The 23,220-nt window shown below is 36.3% G+C and overlaps 1 protein-coding gene across 8 annotated transcripts in view; it reads left to right on the top strand.

Annotated features, from left to right (window-relative positions):
- The window catches only part of LOC115419975 (uncharacterized), a 43,542-nt gene that overhangs the window by 18,962 nt on the left and 1,360 nt on the right, over positions 1-23,220 (top strand). For 4 of the 8 annotated variants that reach the window (XR_003935479.1, XR_003935480.1, XR_003935484.1 and 1 more), the window contains 16 exons: positions 5,231-5,521; positions 5,637-5,936; positions 6,339-6,389; positions 6,555-6,632; positions 6,764-6,835; positions 6,910-6,984; positions 8,681-8,788; positions 8,976-8,994; positions 11,186-11,205; positions 11,294-11,334; positions 11,467-11,521; positions 11,634-11,674; positions 11,772-11,835; positions 21,918-22,167; positions 22,309-22,599; positions 22,716-23,015. Coding sequence is in view for 1 of the 8 variants with exons in the window: in XM_030135051.1 (XP_029990911.1) it covers positions 5,231-5,521; positions 5,637-5,936; positions 6,339-6,389; positions 6,555-6,632; positions 6,764-6,835; positions 6,910-6,984; positions 8,681-8,788; positions 8,976-8,994; positions 11,186-11,205; positions 11,294-11,334; positions 11,467-11,521; positions 11,634-11,674; positions 11,772-11,835; positions 12,838-12,881 (1,259 nt within the window). In the remaining 7 variants the exon portion in view is untranslated. Of the gene's footprint in view, positions 1-3,526; positions 4,342-4,581; positions 4,609-4,816; positions 5,090-5,230; positions 5,522-5,636; positions 5,937-6,338; positions 6,390-6,554; positions 6,633-6,763; positions 6,836-6,909; positions 6,985-8,680; positions 8,789-8,975; positions 8,995-11,185; positions 11,206-11,293; positions 11,335-11,466; positions 11,522-11,633; positions 11,675-11,771; positions 11,836-12,837; positions 13,119-21,917; positions 22,168-22,308; positions 22,600-22,715; positions 23,016-23,220 lie in introns of those variants that run through there. The other 4 variants (XR_003935485.1, XR_003935481.1, XR_003935483.1 and 1 more) reach the window with 4 other exon arrangements.

Raw genomic sequence — 23,220 nt, forward strand, 5'->3', positions numbered from 1 at the left:
CTGTCTGTTTCCTCCCTGCCTTGCAACACCACATTTAGTGAAAATGCCTGCTCAAACGGCCGAGTTTGAGTTGGGTCCGCTTATGACGACATAAGCGGATTTAACTCCTCCCCCTGACTGTGCCCCCACCCTGGCAAAGCGAGCCCCGCCCTGGCAAAGTACTTCTTGGACAACAAACAAGGGGAAGGCGAGACACGCAAGTTGTGGTGTTGTTGGCGGCACACACCAACACGAAAGTTTATTTTTGCTCCCCACTTCCGAGCCTCTCCGAAAAAAGTGGCTGGATTATATCTGTGATGGTCATGTACCAAACAACATTCCCAAACGCTTGTATGTGTGTGCCCGGCATTTCACGGATGAGTGTTTTTCGAACATGGGCCCATACAGCTCCGGCTTAGCACAAAGACTCCAAATCAAGAAGGACACAGTAACAACGCTTCGTGACCCAAGTACAAGTGTGGGAGATGTAAGTTCTTATAATTTTTTTTGTATCTTTACTGCATAACCCTACATTACGGATAAGCTTGTGTTTGTTGATGTGTACGTCTAACGTTAGCATGGCAGCTAACATAGCTCGGTTACTGCTGCTAACGTTTGCGTCCCCGTTAACATGCAAGAGCTGACAATATCGAGAGACATTCAACAGAACTACTTTGAACACGGGCCTTTTGTGGTTGGCATCAGTATAGTTAGCATCAAGCTTGTTAGTAGCTGCCTGCATTAGTGGCGGCAGGTGTCTTTCCGTGTCAGGTCCATGAACCCGACACAACACCGCCGTTTTCCGTCGGGGCTCAATCACGCCTCAAGGCAAAGAAAGCCAGTGTTTGGAAAGACGTTCTGTCTGAGACATGTGTATTGTAGACGAGAGAGCCATGGCTTCACAGTCAACATTAGCGCGTAGTACCGCTAGCGGAAGCCGCGTCCTCTCCCAGAGAGGGGAGGGGGAGTGGGCGTGGACAGATGCGTTCATTTGCATACCCGGAAGCAGGCCCAGAAACGGCCTGTTCTGAGGAGGGCTGGTGAGAGTGACTTTTTCGACCGCTGAAACTCTGAAAAAAGGATGATTTTGGGGCGAACAAACTTAAATACTATGTTTTTGGGCTTCTGAGACCTATATGACGTGACTGAAAAATAGCATAATACGGGACCTTTAAAGGTACCCAGTGGGATGGTAGTCTTTTGTGTTCACTGCATTTTTTTTTTTGTATTTTTTTTAGAGAAATGTGGACCCCTGAGGTGAGAATTTCCTTTCCTTTCCTTTTCTTTCCTTTCCTTTCCTTTCAATATCCTGTTATTATTAATACACTGATGGAAACACATCTCCCCTTGTTTCTAAACAATTTGACTTGAATCAATGTAACAGACTCAAGAATTACATTATATAGATGTTGGACAAGACTATTATGCTTTATCCTTTCTATATTTGCAAATTCCTCATCTTCTGTTTAAATGAATGTTCCTTTTCTTTCTTTCTTTCTTTCTTTCTTTCTTTCTTTCTTTCTTTTTTAACATTTAGGTCAAGGAGCAGCATTGCTGATGAAAGTAAATGTACGTAATGCTTCAACAACATGTCTATATAAAATTACTGATTTTAATACAGTTTATTTAGTTCAGTATTATATATTGTGTCTCTTGATTTTACTGTTTCAGATGACTGTGGATATGTGCCAGGTGACAACTTTGGAATGGTAATATAATCTCCTCTACATCCATCCTATTAAAAGATTTAAAATTCCTTGCTTTGTTAAAAATCATGCCTTAGAATAATATAATATACAGTCATTATGTTTCACTAATTTCTATATTAATCAGAGTATTTTTCCCCTCTGTTTGACACAATTTGCAGGCTGATTATGATGAAATTTACAGTGTTGTCACCTATGAATCAAAGATTACTGGTAAGGTGATTTTTTTCATTTCAGTCTAAACACATCTGGTGGCTGCTATTTCTTAGTATGCATACAATATAAACAAGTTTAACCAGCAGTGGGAGCTCAATAGTTAGATTTATCTAAAAAAATATGTGTGTCATAATGTAATGTTTGTTCATCAATGCATATTTCAGTGATTGATGGACAGCGGACATCAAATACATATATTATCATAAAATTTATTAGGTAAACTGTATATTGTAAGCTGGATCTCAAAAAACTGACATATAAAATGTAATGATTTTAACTAAAACACCATGCAGAAAACCCCCCATTAATATCTGGTTCACTATTTTTTTAGGATAACAAATACAATCAGAATCACACCAGAGGAGGGAGCTCATCAGTCCAGACCCACCGTGTGCAGGACTGAGACGTCAAATCCAATCTCTGTGTCTTGTTTTTATTTTGCAAAGAAGAAAACAGTTTGTACGTGTTGTCATTTATATGTAAATTAATAGATGTTAATCATTAGAAAACACATTCATATAATAGTAAATTGTATTTACTTTATTGGATTTGTAATAGATGTAAATAAGAAGACATCAAATGACATCATGACTAAGAAATACAAAAACTGTGCATAATTATAGCAAGAAATTAAAATAAATATATAAAGTATTTTTGTCTTATTAGTTTAAATGCAAGTTAGATTAAATTATAAAATAATCTGAGTGCTGCTCCATAGGAAGAGCCACTTAAAATTACTTGTAGAAGAGCTGTTTAACCATATTATTTTCAGGAGAATTAAAATTACATGTTAATTTACTGTCTTATAATACTCATCCTGTCTCCTATAGTTCACATCAACATTTAGTCATGTTGTTTGTAACTGTACTTTAACTTCTGCATGACTATGTTCACTTCGTGGTTTCAGGGTGATGGACTGATCAGTGTATACGTGGTTGTTAAAACTGTTGCTGAGCAGGTGATACAAGGCTGTGCTCTCATTGGAGAATGTAAGATTCATTCTGGGTGCATTTTTGTGCCCTGCAGCCAATCAGAGTTGTTTTTACTTGTCATTGTTACATGATTGGATGATTTTTGCAGGATTGCCAAGTTGCCTTGAGTGAGATACGTTTTCAGGACTCTAGAATTAACAGGAAACAGTTGATTAACCCACTCTGATGTCACAGATAATAAAGTTTAGTCCTTTTTAGTCCATTACATCTCTGTTTAGTCACCTCCATCTCTGGGTTTTACACCACAAGGACTGGAGTAGGAGGCCAAACACCACTTGGCTTTTCAACTATGTCAGTCATATAGGATTATGAATTAGCAACCGACTGACACAAAACTATAACTGCTGTGTTCATATTCTCTTGGGAATCTGTTTTCTTATTGTTTAACTATGTGACTTTCTTAAATGTTTAATGTATGATATTTAGGGATATCTAGTGGTGAGCTTTTAAGGCACCTCAGAGTTACTGCTTGTTACGAAAAAAAAAAAAAAAAAAAAAGAAACAAAAAAATTCAGCAAAATAAGGTGGTTCAACATGAAGGTGGGACATTCACTCTTCACATATCAGTGCCTTTTCTACATAACAGAAATATTGTCCTTATTTTCTGGAGATTATATACTCATAGAAACACAGCTATGGATATTATATTCTTTTTATTTTGATCCACTTGAGTTTGTATTCTATTTGTTGGTTGCTTGGATCCCCTATCTATAAGCACTCTTGCTTCTTTGGGGTTCCCTTTCATGTATATCTGTTGTAAAATGCTCATGTATATATATTTTTCTTTCTCTGTGCATGAATAAAAAAAAATATCTGAATCTTACACACTGAACTCACAGTTACAGCTAGTTAGCTTAGCATAGCTTAGTTTAACACTGAGAGAACACAAATCCACTACTCACTGGGGTCATCATTTTATCTTAACATATCATACATGCATGAAATGTATTGTAAATTTGCTGTTATACATTTTTTTCTTTTTTCTTCAAGAAAAGCAATAAAAATGTGATAAAAAAAAAAGCTATCATCATTGTAACAAAAGCTACCACTGGCTGTTTGTTTATCTATCTATCTATCTATCTATCTATCTATCTATCTAGCTGTCTAGCTGTCTAGCTATATCTCTGTCTGTCCGTCCGTCCAGACAAACAGTAAGCAAGAAAAAAGGGGAAGGTGATGAACATTCTTTAGTTTTGTGTATGAGAAACTCAACACTACACTACAGTTGATCTAAATACAAAGCACTTATTGGGTCTTTTCAGTGGTGTCACTGGTGTGGGAGGCATTTTTCACCTCTGTCTGTGGTTTTCCTGAGTGAATCAGACAGTGACAAGTGATCTGTAGTTTGTGTAGTCAGAAAAACCAGTTTAGCCTTTAAAGGACTTCAGGACATTTACATTTTTATGCTTTTATCATGGCTGGACATCTGCTGATACTCATCCTCACATGTGAGTTTAATCTCTTATTTGATTTTCACTTTCAAAACAGATCCATTTAATCAAACTCAAATCATGTCTCTATGAAGCATAAAACATCTCTGACTGTTTTCAGCAAAAACGGAACATAGTTGTATAACTTTACTAAAGTCAAATAATGTATATGGCTGTTATATTAGAATGAATGATTTTAGCAAACTGTGTGAGAAAAACAGTACATTTTTATATTTCTTTGATTTTTTCCCCCAACAGATTTAGCTTTTGAAGTAAAAGGACAAAGTATGTAAGTTCTTGACTTGACTTTACAAAGTCTGATGTACTGCTATAATTGTATTATTGAAGTCTGTTAATATTATTTTGTTTTAATATTTCTTTGCAGTTCTATAGTCTGATAGTACAATAACCTCCATTGATCACATTTAAATCACATTTTCTATTTATTTAGTGATCATACAGGTATTAAATCTATGTATTTCTAATCTTTCAGTTCTTCGTGCACCTAAACTGTTGGTTGATCCTCCAGTGATCACAGAGAAAGCCACAGTTACATTAAACTGTCAGACTCCATCACCTGTATCTCAGTGTTTCTACATTATTGGAGGAAAACCTGCTAAACAGTTTTCATGTCTGAAGAAACTGACAGGAACTGAGCTGTTGTCAATTGTGAAACAAAGTCCACCAACTGAGATTAAAGTAAAATGTTTTTACCTTCAAACATCTGCATCGCCACACAGTGACTCATTCTCCATCACCATTCAACGTAAGTATCAGCAAAAGCAACAAGTTGAGTTTTAATATGAATATGAACCTCTGTACTGTATAACTGTGTACTCTAAATTAACTATCACTTAAAAAAGTAAATACAGTGCAAGTATTTGACACAACCTTTTTTCATTTTCAGCTCTTTTTCCACCTACACTGATCATCGATCCTCCAGTGATCACAGAGACAGACTCAGTTACATTAAACTGTCAGACTCCTTCATCTGTGTCTGTATCCAGGTGTTATTTCTACACATTAAGTGGAAGAATTTTAGGAGACTCATCATGTGTACAGACACTGAAAGGGGCTGAACTGATGGTGAATAAACATCTTCCTGCTGAAGTTAAACTAAAATGTTATTACAGTGTAAACCACGGGGAGGCTGATTCTCCATCTCCACACAGTGCCTTTACATCTGTCACTGTACAAAGTAAGTGTTCTAATGTTTCTTTTATCTTTCAAGGTATTCTTCTGTCAGTGACTGTACTAGTTTGTTCCAACAGCTTATTCATTGTCATTTATACTAAACTACTTATATTTTTTAGGTCAAAAACCACATAAAAGTGTTCTTCGTGGTGAAAGTGTTGTCATTGTGTGTTCACTACCTGGATCTGTGAAGGATGACACACGATGTAACCTGTACTTTGGAGAATCAACTCGTCCCCAAATAACAGCAACTACCTGGGGAAGAAAGACCTCAAACAAACAGAGGATCTGCCAGTTTTTTATCCCAGTGAATGAGTTGTTGAGATTCCTTGATGTAGTCCAGAAGAAAGATGTGAGCTGTGATTACAGTTTGTCAGACAGCTCTGTGTCTCCTCGTAGTGATGGATTCAGTTTGACTGGTAAGTCACCATTCAGACACTGCATTGACTGAACTGTATGTGATTCTATTTCTAAAATGAGCTGCAGATAAATATATGAAATGGAAAACTATCACATACTGTATCTACAAAAATGTACTTATGTCAATTGAAATGGTTAAAAACATAATCAAAATGACATTTTATGGCCACACTGTATCTGTGATGAATACGAAAACAGTTATTAAGACATCTAACTGTAAACTGTTTCAGTTTAGAGTCACTTTTTTTGGTGAATTCAGTGAAATTTACAGCATGTACTGTATAACAAAAAGTCAAATTCAGAGAAAAGGTCAGATAAATATTATTAATAGCATATCATTTGTATGTAAGATATACTAAATCGACAGACACCGATCAGTGTTTCCTTTTTTTAATTGTTAGATATTGTCAACACAGAGTCCAACAAGAAACCAGGTCTCACAATGACACCAGGTAGGATCCACTCTACATGTCCACTGTATTCTGACCTGGTACTTTTGATCCTGTAACTCCTGTCCATGAGATGCTTTGACCATTTATAAACCATGTGACAATAGCACTTCTAGAGACAAATGTATATGATAAACATTGACTTTACTTCTGTTTTTTGTCCTTGAGAACTAGTGACTGATTTTACAAATGTACCGACCTCTGATGCTTCTCCTCTAAACCCAACATCAGAACACAACACTGCAGGTAAGATTCTGAACAAGAGCATCAAATACTCTCAGATACAACACAACACTATATATTATGAATCTTTGTGACTATTAGATCAGTCACCTCAGCCTACTACACAGGTTCACACTTTTGTTTGTGTCCTTTAGAAATTATGACTGATCCTACCATCAGTCTGACCTCTGCTGCTCTACATCCAACATCAGAACACAAACCTACAGGTGAGATTCACAACAACAGCGTCAAATTCTCCAAGATACATTATAACACTGTTATAAATGTTTCTACTTATTAGATCAGACACCTCTGTGTACTTCTAAAGTGAGTGTTTTGAATGTGACCCAACAAAAGCAAGACTCAAGTAATAAAGGTGAGAAAATGAAGCAAAATACCTCATACATCTCACTAACACTAAATACTTAAATACTTCTTTAATTTTAGATATTCAGTCTCTTCCACATTTTATTTTCTGCTGGTAGTTTCTGAACTAAGTAGGAGTTTTGAAGACATTGAGATTTAGATTCACTTAATTTATCCCAAAGGGAAATATAACTGTCCTTTAGCTAAATTAAATAAAATACAAATAAGATTATTAGATATAATATATAATAACATAAGACAATTAGTACATTCCATCACAATGATTGTCAGCCACTTTCACTGTTTTTATGACGTGATGTTGTCTCTTTTTGTTTTTTTATTGCACTTTTATTGGGATTGGGTATTGTTCCCACTCATTTTTGTTTGATTTCCTTTTAATTATTTAAAATAAATATTTATATTTTTGCTTTTAAAAAATTATTTTGTTTGTTCACTACTGTTTGGTTAACTGGTAACTCACTACTGTTCTAACTGTCCTGATTGCTGTCAAAGTACAAAGATGTTATTATTATTATTATTATTATTATTATTATTATTATTATTATTATTACTGGGCCTGGCCTAGCAGAAGTGAACATCATGTTCAATTTCTTTTTTATCTAAAATAATATTTTTGACTGCTCAGCATAAAAGACAACTATTTCTAGTTTCTAAAACTGTGTTTATTTAATTTGTACCTGAATTACAACTGGATAGTAAAATATATGAGAATAAAATGTAAATTAAGAACAGTAAAGGTTGTAAATGCACGTATACAGCATAAATTCAGAATGGAACTAGCAATGTGTAAATACATATGTTCAAAATATATGCCTGTGTCTAATCTTGTATTTTATAATAATTGAATGCTATAATGATTTTGAACGTTATTTATTATAAAAATAAAAAATAAAAAAAACAACAACCGGAAGATGTGTATTAAATATAGTAATGAAACATATGTGGCCAAAGACTGATACTTTTATCAGTATGTTAATAAAATCTCTGATTATTATTATAGTGCATTACACTGGACAAACACCTCACTCTGTTACTTTATTGGATTCTCACTCCATTACCATGAATTAATGTCTTTTAAAACTAAACTAAAAGTGATATCAGTTTCATTTTTGGATTTAATATACTCTCATATATTAAGAAAAGTGTGGTATACTAAACATTTGCACTTTCCTTGAGGAACAGCACTTTCTGGTGTTTTTTCTAAACCTTGAATAACTGCTGTATATTTTTCCTCACTCTGTTACTTTGTCAATGATAATAAATTCATGTTTTTGTTAAATATGTGGTTATCATTCCTTAATGTCATTTTAAAGTACTTGCTTGGACCTATAATTTGAGCTGTTATGGTGGCTGCTAAATTAATTTTTAAAACAGTTATGGAATGATTAGTATTGCTACACAGTGCTCTCTCACTCCGTTATTTGCTTGGCCAGGCCCTATTTCTACAACGCAAAAAATACATATGACTTCTTGCAGGACTGACATGTCACAGTCCAGATACCTGTTTTTAATATTTCTAATTTAATTTACATATTCACATACATTATCACCAAAGCATCACAGTATATTGCATAGTTTACATTGTGCTGTGACAGGCTCTGATGTGAGCGGTACTGTAGATTATGTAAATCTTTCTACTTTCGTTAAGAACTGAAAGTGATGGTTGTTTGTGGCCTCTTGTTTAGAAACAGTAACATGGATATTGAAGTGGGTAATATTAGTGGCTGCCTGTGGAGTCATTCTGGGAGTCATCTCTCTGGGACTGGCATTTTGTTGCAATAAAGGAAAAAATGGTGAGAACTCGCTCGATTGAATTGTATCATAAAAGTCTGAATAAACATGTATATCCAGCGTATACAATTGCAGTTTAAGTTGTGTTTTCCATAACAGCTTCCACCCATTAAGTAATCAGATTACCCTCTGTGTGTTGTTTTCCCCCAAATGTTGTGATCTAAATACTTACTTTGTTTAATTTTACAGACAAGCACATTCACAAGAGGTAAGTCTTAATTTAAACTTCCTGAAACTGTGTGACTGGCTTCTTTCCACCACCACCACACTTTACCACAGATCACTTCTACTTGTGTATTTCATGTACGTTCTCACTACTGTTGAACATTTTCCATTTACACTTCCTCTGACAGTTCTAGATTTTACTGCTTTAATGGCTGATATGTACTCAAAGGTTCAATAAGTGTTTGATGAGCAGCTTTCTACCTTTTTATATTTCAAATAAACAGTTAAGAGACTTTATTCTTCAATTTTATTTCATGTTACTTTCACTTATACTTTCAAAATATATAGATCATACAGTATGCATTACTAGAATGTAAACTAGCATAAAAATGCAGTGAATCATTCGCACCCTGTAAGGTGCCGACTTTTTACATTTCAGTGTGTCATTGAAGTATTTAATAGTATTATACAACTCAAGAAAGAAAAAGTTCAGACAGTATGGAAAATGAAAATTAAAAACACAGTAGTGATATTAACATATAATTTGACTTCTAATTTATAGAATAGAATAGAATAGAATAGAATAGAATACAATACAATACAATACAATACCAGTTCCAAAGTTGAGGCTTAAATTGAAAGGTGACTGCCCCTTTTCCATCAGGGCCCTTTGACTTTGGAACAGCCTGCCCAAGGAGATAAGGCTTGTGAAATCAGTGACATCTTTTAAATCACTACTTAAAACACATTTTTATCGACTTGCCTTTATGTGATATTTCTTCTTTTTTTTTTTTTACTTTTCATTTTATCTTGTTTGGTTATTAATTTATATTCTCATACATGATGTTGTTTTATCTCACTCCTTCATTTTTGCATTGATTTGACAGCATCATGTTACGTTATCCCTGCCCTCTTTACTCCAATTCACTCAATTTATTCGAAGTGTCATGTTTTTGCTTTTGCTGAACATATCTCTTTTATTGTATTGTTTCTGTTTTAGTGTCTTTACTTCTATCTTGTGTCCTGTTGTGCCCTTCTACTTTGTCTGTCAAAGCACTTTGTAAACTTCGTTTTTAAAGGTGCTATATAAATAAAGCTGTTATTATTAAAGCTATGATAATACAATACAACAGAATAGAATACAAAAGAATAGACTTTACTGTCATTGCAAAATACCTTGTACAGTGCAATGAAATTTGTTTTTTCATTCTGTAAGGTACATTACATTCTGTATTTTATTGTAGACAGTATGAACACAACATATTCCACGTGTCATATGGTTGACATTTTATTTGTAGATACATTTCTATTTCTCACATTCAGGCTGTGACGTATTTGAAGACAATTTTAGGACTAATAATAATGTGTGAAAATAATAAGGATTGCCACTTTGTGAACTGTTAAAATCACTAAAATGTTTAAAAATGTTCCTGAAAGAAATATGGGAAAGGTTTGGGATATTTCACCTTCTGTGAAGATCATTTACAGATTGAAGGATTCTAAGGGGATGCAAACAATCACTGATCCCTCAGATGGCGCTGTATCAAGGACCGTCATCCAGATGACAGAACCACATGGGCCAGGATCACTGCAGCAAAGCATGTTCAAGATCTACAATGCAGAGTTACAGACATAAAGGCCCAGCTTTACTGAAACGAAAACAGGCTTTATGTTGACAGAGTCCAGAAGTGTCGTCTCTGGACTCGGAGTCACCTGGGATGGTCCACCACTCAGTGGAAACATGAATTGTGCTCAGACCATCCATTATATTATGTTGCACACCCATTTTGTAGACTTGTTTGCAGAAAAAATGGGGCCAAATCACACCTTCACCATTTCTTTATCACTTGGTGCCTCCAGCCCTGAAAGAAATGGTGATAAATATTTTACTGTCCCATTTTCTTCAATGTGTAAGAGCCTGAATGTACATGAGGAATGGATCTATGCTTACAAACATGAACGTGATATATGAATGAATACATCATGTCAAAGTACATTTACTTTTCTTTTTTGATTGGCTTTTTCCATATAAATTTGTATTTGGAGTTGAAATAAAATGAAAGTATCAGGACAGGTTTTATTAACTTTGATGAAGTAATTACTTATTAGTGTTACATTAGACTATTTAATGACCCAAATTGTGTTGGTCTCATCTGTTGTTTGTTTGTCCTGCATTCTTGTACATTGACAACATGCTCTTTATTGAAAACATTTTTCTTTCTTTATTCCTTCAGGCCACAAGCAAAAGGGAACGGTAATGTGCACATACATTGGTCATGCAGCATCACAGTATTTGCAAACCACATTGTTCCATATTTTATGTGTTTTGGCCTCTGTTGCAGGCGACTTAATGCTCACAACACAACTTCACTGTGGAGAAATGGTAACTGAACAGACTTGATCTATTTTCTGTAATATTACAATGATAAAATAACTGAGTTGCAGCCTCATAGGAATCAGTTTCTGTTATTATTGTGTTTTTTTCTCGCTTAATCAAGACTTTCTCCATTTTAAGGGAAAGGATCCTCCTGCTAACAACACAGCCTACAGTCAGATCACCTGTGTACCTGGTACCTTCAGCTCTACTGTTGAGCTTTTCATTTTCACCTATATGTACAGACAGAGATTATGTTATATTATATATATGTTATATTAAGTTTAACAAGTTTTTTCTTCTGGCAGGTTCTGAAATGTTGAATGAGCAAAAGCCTCAAAATACAGATGTGAGTGAGCCCTGCACTGTACTAAACATGACTATTGTACAGGTTAAGAGATACCATCTATTTGAAAATGTCTTACAGTTGTTTTTTTCTCTTTTAGCCTGATATATACCATGTTTATGCCACTATCCCTGAGGATCAAACCTCACCTGCTCATGGACTGGGTATGTTTTATAGCACTGTACAGGCAATATGAGACAAATGCACAGCTTGGCCAAAAAAAAAAAAAAAAAAGCATAAAATAAAAATATTCACTGTAGCATCTTTTCAGGAATGTTATATAATATCACAAAATTTATTCCCATGCATTGTTACATTAATTGTTCTTGAATCAGTGATAGGAGACTCAAACTGCTTTGTAAAGATTCTCAGTGGAGTTCAGGTCTGGACTCTGGTGGAAAATCCATGTGTGAAAATGATGTCTCATGCTCCTTGAATTGCTCTTCACAGTGTTAGTCTGATGAATCCTGTCATTGGCATCTTCACAAAATAAATATCCTTTGATAGAAAAACCTGCTCATTCAGTATATTCAGGTTCAGCTAACCACATGTTTTTGACACATAAAGTTGCTGAACTTTGACCTGACAAAACAAATCAACCCCAGATCATAACACTGCCCCCACAGGCTTGTACTGTAGGCACTAGGCATGATGGGTAATCACTCCATCCCCCTCTCCTCTCTACATGATGCCCCCATCACACTGGAACAGGGTCAGTCTGGACTCCTCAGACCACATGACCTGAAACATAGTGTCATGTCTGCTCCCAGACTGTGTCTGTCTTTTCTGTTTTGTCTGTCATTTCCTGTTTTATTTTGTTAAGTTTCCCTCATGTGTCATGTCTGGTGTCTTTACTTCCTTTCCCTGATTGCTCCACCTGTGCTGATTACCTGACTCCTCCCTGATTGTCTCCACCTGTGTCCAATTGTCTTCCCGCCCTCTTGTGTATTTAAACCCTGTGTCTTCCCCTTTTTATTTGCCAGTTTGTGTTCTACAACTTGTTGTTCTCACTCACCAGCGTTTTTGGATCCTGTTAGTCTGTTTGCCGTTTTTGACCTGTTTTTGTCCCTCGACCACTGATTCTGTCTGTGCCTATCCTGCCTGCTCGTCAACGACCTGGTTCGTGTACCCGACTCTGATTCTGCCTACTCCCTTTGATACCTCAGCCTCCACCGTTTACCTGTGCTTCAACCACCGCCTGGATTACTGACCATGAGTTCTGCCTGTCCCCCATGTACCGTTGCTTGTTTGATTGCTTCCCCGTGTATGACCTGGCTTGTTTTTTGACCACCCTCTGTTTGTCCCTAGTGGGGATTCCGTTGGGGGATTCCGTTGGGGTTTTCCCGGCCCGGCCAAGCCGGTCGTCAGCCGTATCCTCCCGCAGCCCAGACATTTATCCCCGGACTCAGTGGCATCACAGAATTAATATTATATCTGTGTTGTATAATTTCACCTGTTAAAGTGTTTAATAAAAACACTCAACTTTACTTGTATTTTGTGGTCTTGCTTTTGGGTTCAGCCTTTGTACTTAGCCTATCACACATAGTCCAGTTTTTTTGCTCTCCAGTAAAATGATGGTTTTTGAAGTAATCTCTTTTTTTTTTTTTTTTTTTTTTTTTAGCAAATTGATCCCATTTTTCTGATTAGAGTCACTGATCAATTTAATCCCTATCCCTTTAGTTCTCTTCACACTGTGTCTGGAATTTCTTTCAAAGGTTCACGTTATTTCTAGTCATGATCACTTCTGACACCAGTTCTTCCCTGCAGACAATGGCTCACTATCATTCCTGGTTTTAGTAATGGAATCTGAAAGAGAATAATATTGGGATATGTCTTTTGATATTTACCTCTGCCAAGGAGGTTATGTTTTTGCCAGGCTTTGTTTGTTTGTCTGTCTGTCTGTCCGTTAGTGTGCAACATAACTCAAAAAGTTATGGACAGATTTTGATGAAATTTTCAAGGTTTGCTGGAAATGGGATAAGGAAGACATGATTAAATTTTGGTGGTGATCGGGGGTGGGGGGGCCCACGGGGGGCCCATTTCCAACAAACCCTGAAAATTTCATCAAAATCTCTCCATAACTTTTTGAGTTATGTTGCACACTAACGGACAGACAGACAGACAAACCCTGGCAAAAACATAACCTCCTTGGTGTGGGGGGGGCCACTGATCAGCCTTGGCGGAGGTCGGTGCTCTCCGAGTGCTTTTCTAGTTTAAGAAATGAGAAGTTACTCACTGCACCAGTTAGGATTAAATAAATTGTCCCAGATGAAACATATTAATCACTGCATGATTATTTATCCAATGTAAGGATCTTACCTTTTTGTTGTGTTGGGCTACATCAGTGTTTCTCAAACTGTGGGGCGGTCCCCATAGGGGGGATGCGAAGGCTTGCCAGGGGGGGCATGGGATCACTCCTGGGTGTTTTTTTTTTCTTCAGGTTAGAAAATGTAGCAGGTGGAACTAATGTTTAGTGTTGGAGCACCCGGGACTCATATTAGGGACGTACAATAAACAAATCTACTGCCATGGTGACATGTCACTAGACTAGACAAAGAGTTTAGGTTTGGAGAATGGACAAGGATTTGACTGGAAAAGAAAAATGTGAAATGTTTGTGTTTTTGCAGTTTATACTTTAATGTTCTGAGATGTGCAATGTAACGTATGTTCATTGCAGCCACTGATATGGTTAAAAGGTTCATCTTTGTTGCCAAAATTTGTTTGCTGTTTTAAAAAAAGAAACTTTATTGTCATAGTTGTAAGATAATTGCACATTTCCTTTTTTTATTTGGATAAATATTGTCTCAGGGGGCAGTCTTATTGAGTTCATTTGCATTATTCAAACAAAAATGTAAGTTATTTTTAATTTGCACAACAAATTATTCAACGAAAAGTAAAAAGTATTGTTACAATATTGATGTTTCTTTCAATAAAATTTATAATTGCACCACTGTTACAATGTTGTTGGGGTTGAGGGGGGCTGGAGATTTTTCATCCTCCAAAGGGGGGCCCAAGAGAAAAAGAGTGAGAACCACTGGGCTACATAAATAAGTCTGTGGAGCATGAAACAGCAATGAAGTTTTTTTCTTGAATAAGTTTCTTACTCAGCACCTTACCAACATTGAACCATTTTGTTTGACAGATTGTGTAATTTTTCAACAGCATCAATCTCACTTTACCTTCATTACCATCTCTTGCTGTGATTGTTAAGCTGTGTGGAAGAGAGAACATAGCTGAAGTTAAACTGTGTCTTTTCAACTGTTACTTGTACTTTTCATGTCTATAATTCAGTGGAAGAGCATGAATATGATCCAGGAAGGCTGTATTAAATTTATTCTCAAATGAAATGTCCTCTATATCTAAAGCAGCAGGGTTTTCATTGTCTTTAAATGTGTCTCTGTGGATCAGCTGTATGTAATGGCAAAAATGACAAGATAAATGATCATTTCTAGAAGGCCTGTAATGGTACACAAAATTTTCGGTTCGGTGCGTTTTCGGTTTTGAAAGCCACGGTTCAGTTTTTTTCGGTTCGGTACGGGAAGAAAGAAAACCCCTCAAAATGTCTTTAATGCATTTATGAATTTTTGAACATTCTTCCACTGATTTTTGGAGACAATCGAATATAGAAAAACAGGAATAATATAATTCTGCTGCTATAAATCAAATAGAAAATAAAATATTACTAAATGTATTTTAAACATTAGTATTGCACTTTTTCCTGAAAGGGAGTTTTGAACAAACAACAAAAATCTAATCACTTTTCTGTCAGTTCACATTCTGCTTTAAAAAAAAAAAAAAGAAAAAAAAATTCCACATGAAGTGCAACATTAACAAGAGAGCAAACTGGTATTCTGTTAAAACAAACTGAAGAGGAACATGGACAAATAAATTAACCTAATTATTTATTTTAGGATAGATAAACTGTTTAGGCCACTTTGTGTGTGTGTGTGTGTGTGTATGTGTGTGTGTGTGTGTGTGCAGGGTGCAATTTGTCAAAAACACAGAAGGGGGGGATTTCTTTTTTTTTTTTTTTTTTTCGTCAAAGGGTGGGGTGGGGTGGGGTGTTATACGTGAGTGTTTGGTCCATAACTAACGTAATAACTAACGCTGGCGTGAAACGAAAGTGAAACTTTACATCCTTTCAACTCCTTTACAACTTCCAACTCCCGGGTTCTATTCCTCTATTATACAGCGTGTGTGTAGGTGAGTGTGTGTGTGTGAGTGTGAGTGTCTGTGTGTGTGTGTGTGTGTGTGTGAGAGAGAGAGAGAGAGAGGGAGAGAGAGAGAGAGAGCTAGTGTCAGTGTTTTAGAACTACCGTAGTTCCTAGGGACCAGATAACGTCCGTCTTATTAACGTCTCTTTCCTCGTTGTTGTCTTTCACCTGAACCCGTACTGATCCCAAACAGGACTGTAATGATGGTGGAGGGTCTTCAGTGTCTTCCCTTCAGGTTCACATCATATTTGTTGTTTTTTTTTAACCTTATGGAAGCAGCTATTTATGTTTCGAGTCATTGTGCGCTAGTTCCATATGTCCATGTGGAACTTGCGCGGATTTAAAGTTCCGCATCGAACGACGCCTTTCGTTCCTTTTTCTTTTTCTCAATATACTGTGCCGTTTCGGAACAGCTGTGTACCGAACAGGTGTGTACCGAAACGGTTCGGTTCGTGTAACGTTACAGTCCTAATTTCTGGTATAACCTGAGCTTTATGTTTTTGTGTTTGCATTTATCTGTGTTACTGTTACTGGTATATGATGATAATTTTATGAAGTCATTTACATGTCACATACTACTGCTTGAATGGGTAGCAGCTCTTTTATTAAAGAGTTGTTTCTACTGGTGATTACATTCATTTACAATTGTTCATTTATTATTAACAGCTAAGTAATTTACATTTTTAGATTACTGTTATGATTCAGTCCATCTCCATCTGTGATAACAAAACCTAAAATCCTACATCTAAATGTATATCCAACTCATGTATTAAAGCAAAATCATCATGATCCAACAAACTTCCAGCCAGTGTTTTGTTTGTATTTACTGCTATTAATGACAAATTTAGGACTAATAACTAATCCCAGCACGACAAAGACCGTGCTGATGGTGTTCTTATCAGCTCCAGCTTGTAAAACATACATAGAACAACTTTGCACTAAACATCAGGTGCATTTTATATAAACATATGGTGCTTTTTTGTATAACCACTTTGTTACACTGTTAGGGTGTGAAACTAACACTATCGGTCTCTTCACAGACCACATAGTTTTTTAGCTAACCATAGAGAAGACAAAGGTCACAGCTGGCACGTGCAAAGCAGAGGGCCGGGGGGGGGGGGGGGGGGGGGGCTTGAGCCCCTTGAGTGCCCTTTTTACCGGTTTTTTTTTTTTTTTTTTTTTTTTAGCAAAAAACTGCATGACTAAAATGTTCGTGACTAAATTTCTGTTCAATGATAATGAATGTTTAGAGTGGTTTACTTTGGCTGTCACTGGACCTGGTCATGGTGCCCTTTCATCTCTGTCACGCCCCGCCCCTTCCTCCTGTACAACCTTGCAACACACACACGCGCACATGTCCTGGTCTGGAGAATGAACGAGGAGGAGGAGCTCCGTGATTCAAGGTACGTGAGAGTCCACCCCATTATGTGGCAAAACATTCACTTGTCGCTTTCAGTCCTGGTCCTATTCTTCAACAACTATAGTTTTGGGGCCAAAAACCGATCGTAAGTGAGTAAATAATTCAATATCATCATCACGTCATGGCATTAGCTCCCAGACTAGCCCACTGTAACAGCTGGTGCCCACCTGAGTCTGAGTCCTGCTGCAGCACTCGCATGTCTGCTTATGTTTTATTTCCATAAACTGTTGAGTTATACCCGCAAAATTGTAACACATGGTAATAGTCCTCACTGTTGAGACTGAGATATATGTATTTTTACATTGTAGAAAATGCACATCTTTTACAGTAGCCTACTATACACAGAATAGGTGCAGTCTGAGTCAAGTCTAATTAGTCAGATACATTTATTGAATGAAAATAAGCAACAGCCAGCTCACAGTTTTCAAATAATTTTAACAAGGTATTTCCAAGGACTTGCTTAGAATGTGGAGTATGGAAAATAATGATAATACTGAATGATAATAATACTGATAATGATAATACTGAATGATAATAATAAATACAGTAATAATAATGATGATGAAGATGTAGCATTAGTATTATATATCTTTTTTGGAAACTCAGTGACACTTTTCATTGGATTTTGTATTCATTCCATACACACTGGTGGCAAACTACTGTTGTAGCCACATCTGCCCACCACCAACCACTCACTCACCACTTGCATTCCCTCATGAATAATAAAATAACTTGACATGCATGGTGTGTATGTGGGTGTATTTGTTGTATTTCTTATATATTTTATTGTTTTATTATTTAGTTGGAAGATGCCTCGCAAACAAAGACGCATTAAACAAAAAAGAAAGGAGCTACTTGAAGCTGCTAAAAGTAGCAGATCCCTTACCCACTGGGTGAAAAAAAGTACTACAGGTAAGCACAATATAAGGAATAACATTACATACAATTCATGGGCATTAGGGACACCATTCACACGCATTAATTATCTTCCTGTAAATGTCTGCAGTTCCAGAACTTGCCAATTTGGGGTGGGGATTATTCAAGACCAGTGAGACCATCCTTTTCAGAGTGATCCTCACCTGGCCTGCAAGGAGGCTACAACAAGAAAGAATTTCAAACCTAATTTTTATCACTTTATTCAACTTCGTAAGTTATTACATATTGTTATTGTAGCTGTCTGCCAAACTAATGTAAAAATATATACTTTGTGTAATGATTTATTAAACATTTCAAATCATATGTAATTGGGGGTTATTCGTTTTCATGTGCCCTTTTGGAAGTTTGAGCTCCTGCCCCTTTATAGCTCTCTGCACGGCCCTGTTGAGAACGTTCTGACACTCAAATGCACAACCAGACAACAATGTATAAAGTGTGGAATCATTTGTACTGTATAATACTTACAGACGATGTTTTAACAAACACCAAAATAAAAGAAACTAAGGAAAGTAGAGCTGCCACGTACTGCGGTGAGAACGTTTTTAATGACTTCTTGTCTAACTCTTCTTCTACTATTCTAAACGAAGCGAACTGACAATGGCCACTAGATGGCGTATTTTGATAAGCTGTGAACAGCATTATCTACAATGAACATAACAGGGTACAATGCCGCTGTTGTACCACAAGATCATACAACGGCACCACGGGTACAATTCCGCTAGTAGAGGAAAATGTCAGCTTTGCAAAATATCTGCATTAGTGTGGACGAGGCATTGGTTTTGCTGATATACCTCACTGTCATATATGCGTCGTCATAAATATTATTAGTATCATCTGTGAACTTCCTGCTAGTCTTGAGTCTTGACAGAAGCCAGTACAGGTTATCGTTCAGGCCAAAACAGTCTTCAGTGAGTGTGTTCAGTTTTGAACCTGGTGAGAATGTGACACCGACTGTTGCTGTTTCTTGTTTTCTCATTTTCAGCCACAGCAGGCAGTTAGAAGCTATTTTGAACACCATGAGCATTTCTGTGACCTGCTTAGCCCCAGAGACAGTGTTGGAAACAAGCAGAGAAACAGTAGAATTAAAACTAGTCATTCACACAATAATGGAGACCAAAGCAGAGCAGAAAGGATCATAACTTTATCAAAGTAAGGAATGTCTTTGAATTATTTCTGCCTAAAAATAGTTTCTGTTGCCTCAGTGTTTACTGTATCTTTACTCATCTGTTTATTGTGCAGCTTTCAATGATGTTTAGATCTGATAGGTCAAGGAGCAAAACATTGTTTACATTCAGATTAACAAGTAATTTTACTAAAGGCAGTTGTCTCAGAGATTTTAATCCTCATGCACTCAAACTAACATTTTTATATCAAAATATTACTTTGCTGGAAGAAATTTACAGTAGTTTTTATTGTCACTATAAAAACCTGTGATTATTACTGTTACAGAATTATCAGTGTTACTAATCCAATCTAAACAGCACTTTGTTAGTTACATTAGACGTGCACGTGGATGTTTGTATATCATGCTTTTCTGCATCTTTTTCTCTTGCAGAGCACGTTCAGTGAAATGATACCTTGTTACTGTATCTAAAAGAATGGTATAGTCTGGGATATTTCTTGACACTCACAGTATTTAACTGCATCATGGCTCAATCTTTGCTGTTAGTTCTCCTGATATGTAAGTGAATGAAACATCCTGCTTTAGAGTTGTTGTTGTTGTTTTTTTTAATAAAATACTGCATGTATAATATTGTATGTTTTGTTGTTCCATTACCAGATTGCCTTTCTCAGGTTAAAGGACAAGGTCAGTTTTCTTGCCTTTCTGATGACATTACACTTATATTATAATTTAGTCATTATTTGTGTAAAGCAGAAACACTATTGTAATGTATTATTACAGGAGACACAGTGTGACCAGTGTTGTGCAAGTTACTTCCAAACTGTAATTCATTACAGATTACTTGTTACTGTTATTTAACCTCCTAAGACCTAGCTATGGGTTTTCTGTCCACATTTGTGGACAAGAGTTGCACAACTTTATACAAAAAAAAAAAACAAAAAAAAAGAAACTGTCCATCACAAAGGACAAACCATAAAAAATTTAAAAACTGCATCTGAAAAAATTGTTGCATCATGATGTTTCCAATATGGGCACTTATTTAATAAAAAAACAAAAAAAGCTTGTATTTTGCTGACATTTCCTGGGTCTCAGGAAGTTAAAAGTAATTCCTTACCTTACAATATTACTGTCTCAGAATTGTAATGCATTACATGACTCCTGTATTACTTTTGAGTTACATACAAGCTCTCATCATATATGGTGTGTACGCAACGCAGTAGAACCCAATCTGATGAACTGCTGATCACAGGGATCATGCTAAGTAGCTTTTTGAAAGTAGGGATAGGGTTAGTAATGACCTTGCATCCATGCCGTGAATGTACTGGCTTCTGCCATCTTCACCCATTGGGTGAACACCAACAGGAAATAGAACTTTCCTGCTGCATTTTTGATTCCTTAAGGTCTCACGGTCTTGCTGTTTGTTTTTTGTTTTTTTTTGTTTTTTGTTTTTTTTCATTTGAGCTGTTAAATTATAGGAGAAAAGTGTGTTATAGTGCAAGCGCTGTTGAACATGAACCAAGTAAAATATTACTGAAAATTGATTAGTAATGCCTTACACCACTGTGTTACAGCAAAAAGTAATCTGTTACTGTAATGTATTACTTTTGTAACACATTACTCCCAAGTCTGATTGTGACAGATAAGGTTTGAATCTGTTTCTCAGTTATAAAACTAGGGCCTCTAAACAGAAAGTCTGTCCAAAAGTCTCCTCAACAGAGAAATTTGAGGCCTACAGATAACTGCACCTGGAACAAGCCATTTAGATATTGGTGTATGTGGTGTGTCCTCCAGGACCCAGCCTTCGCATACTAGCAGGGTAGCAGGGTGTTAATCATAGACTAACTATGATGGAACAGAGGAACCATGATGACATCATATCAAAGATTTACATGTGACCTGAGATCTCATTAACAGAGCAGTAATTTAAGGGGGGACCACCACATTACTTACTAGAGGTTTCAAGTAAAACACAAGACCAGAGTCCTGGAAAAAAAACAAACTGAATTAATATTTTTAGAGAGAAGTTCAGTGTAAGTCTATGGGGCCAGAGTTCTTGTTTGTTTGGTTATTTTTAAGCTGCTCCTAGTGGCTAATAATGGTATTATATCTTTAAAAAGCCCCAGAATCAGCTTCAGTTTGAGCTGTGGTTGTTAACCTTTGGTGTCTAGATAATGGTATCGAATGGCACCAACAGGAAAGGCATGGGCATGGGCAGCTCACATATTTTTAAAGTGACAGAAACTGAAACAGTGTGAAAAGTTAAAATCAGGTTCTAATGAACTTGTGTGTAATGACCAATCTGTGAGACGTCTTCAACTTCATATGCACTCATGATCCACTTTAACTTCCATGGTTGCAATATGTCCCCATGTTACACTGAATAGTATTAAGTGTATTCAGCTATTTTCTAATTTTTATCTTTTATTTTATTTTATTTTATTTTCAAGTTTGTTGCTACTGTTTCTGTATATAACACTGGTAACTAATGGTACTCTTTTATTAATAAACTATAACACTTCATGGACATGAATTTTAAGCTCTTCTTTCTTTCAGTTCTTTGTGCACCTAAACCGTTGGTTGATCCTCCAGTGATCACAGAGAAAGCCACAGTTACTGTCATCTGAGTGTTTCTACATTATTGGAGGAAATCCTGCCAGACAGTTTTCCTGTGTGAAGAAACTGACAGAAACTGAACTGTTGTCAATTGTGGAACAAAGTCCACCAGCTGAGATTAATGTAAAATGTTTTTACCTTTACACATCTGCATCATCATACAGTGGCACGTTCTCCATCACCATTCAACGTAAGTATCAGCAAAAGCAACAAGTTGAGTTTTAATATGGATATGAACCTCTGTACTCTATAACTGTGTACTCTAAATTAACTATTACTTAAAAAAGTAAATACAGTGCAAGTATTTGACACAACCTTTTTTCATTTTCAGCTCTTTTTCCACCTACACTGATCATTGATCCTCCAGTGATCACAGAGACAGACTCAGTTACATTAAACTGTCAGACTCCTTCATCTGTGTCTGTATCCTGGTGTTATTTCTACACATTAAGTGGAAGAAATTTAGGAGACTCATCATGTGTACAGACACTGACAGGGACTGATCTGATGGTGGATCAACGTCCTCCTGCTGAAGTTAAACTAAAATGTAGTTACATAGTAAACCAAGGAGAGACTGATTCTCCATCTCCACACAGTGCCTTTACATCTGTCACTGTACAAAGTAAGTGTTCTTATGTTTCTTTTATCTTTGAAGGTATTCTTCTGTCAGTGACTGTACTAGTTTGTTCCAACAGCTTATTCATTGTCATTTATACTAAACTACTTATATTTTTTGAGGTCAAAAACCACATATAAGTGTTAATCGTGGTGAATGTTTTGTCATTGTGTGTTCACTACCTTAACCTGTGAAGGATTACACACGATGTAACCTGTACTTTGGAGAATCAACTTGTCCCCAAATAACAGCAACCGCCTGGGGAAAAAAGACCTCAAACAAACAGAGGATTTGCCAGTTTTCCGTCCCAGTGAATGAATTGTTGAGATACCTTGATGTAGTCCAGAAGAAAGATGTGAGCTGTGATTACAGTTTGTCAGACAGCTCTGTGTCTCCTCGTAGTGATGGATACAGTTTGACTGGTAAGTCACCATTCAGATGCTGCAGAGACTGAACTGTATGTGATTCTATTTCTAAAATGAGCTGCAGATAAATATATGAAATGGAAAACTATCACACATTGTATCTACAAAAATGTACTTATGTCAATTAAAATGGTTAAAAACATAATCAAAATAACATTTTATGGCCACACTGTATCTGTGATGAATACGAATACAGTTATTA

This window comes from Sphaeramia orbicularis, chromosome 5 (assembly GCF_902148855.1).
Source record: "Sphaeramia orbicularis chromosome 5, fSphaOr1.1, whole genome shotgun sequence".
Lineage (NCBI taxonomy): Eukaryota > Metazoa > Chordata > Actinopteri > Kurtiformes > Apogonidae > Sphaeramia > Sphaeramia orbicularis.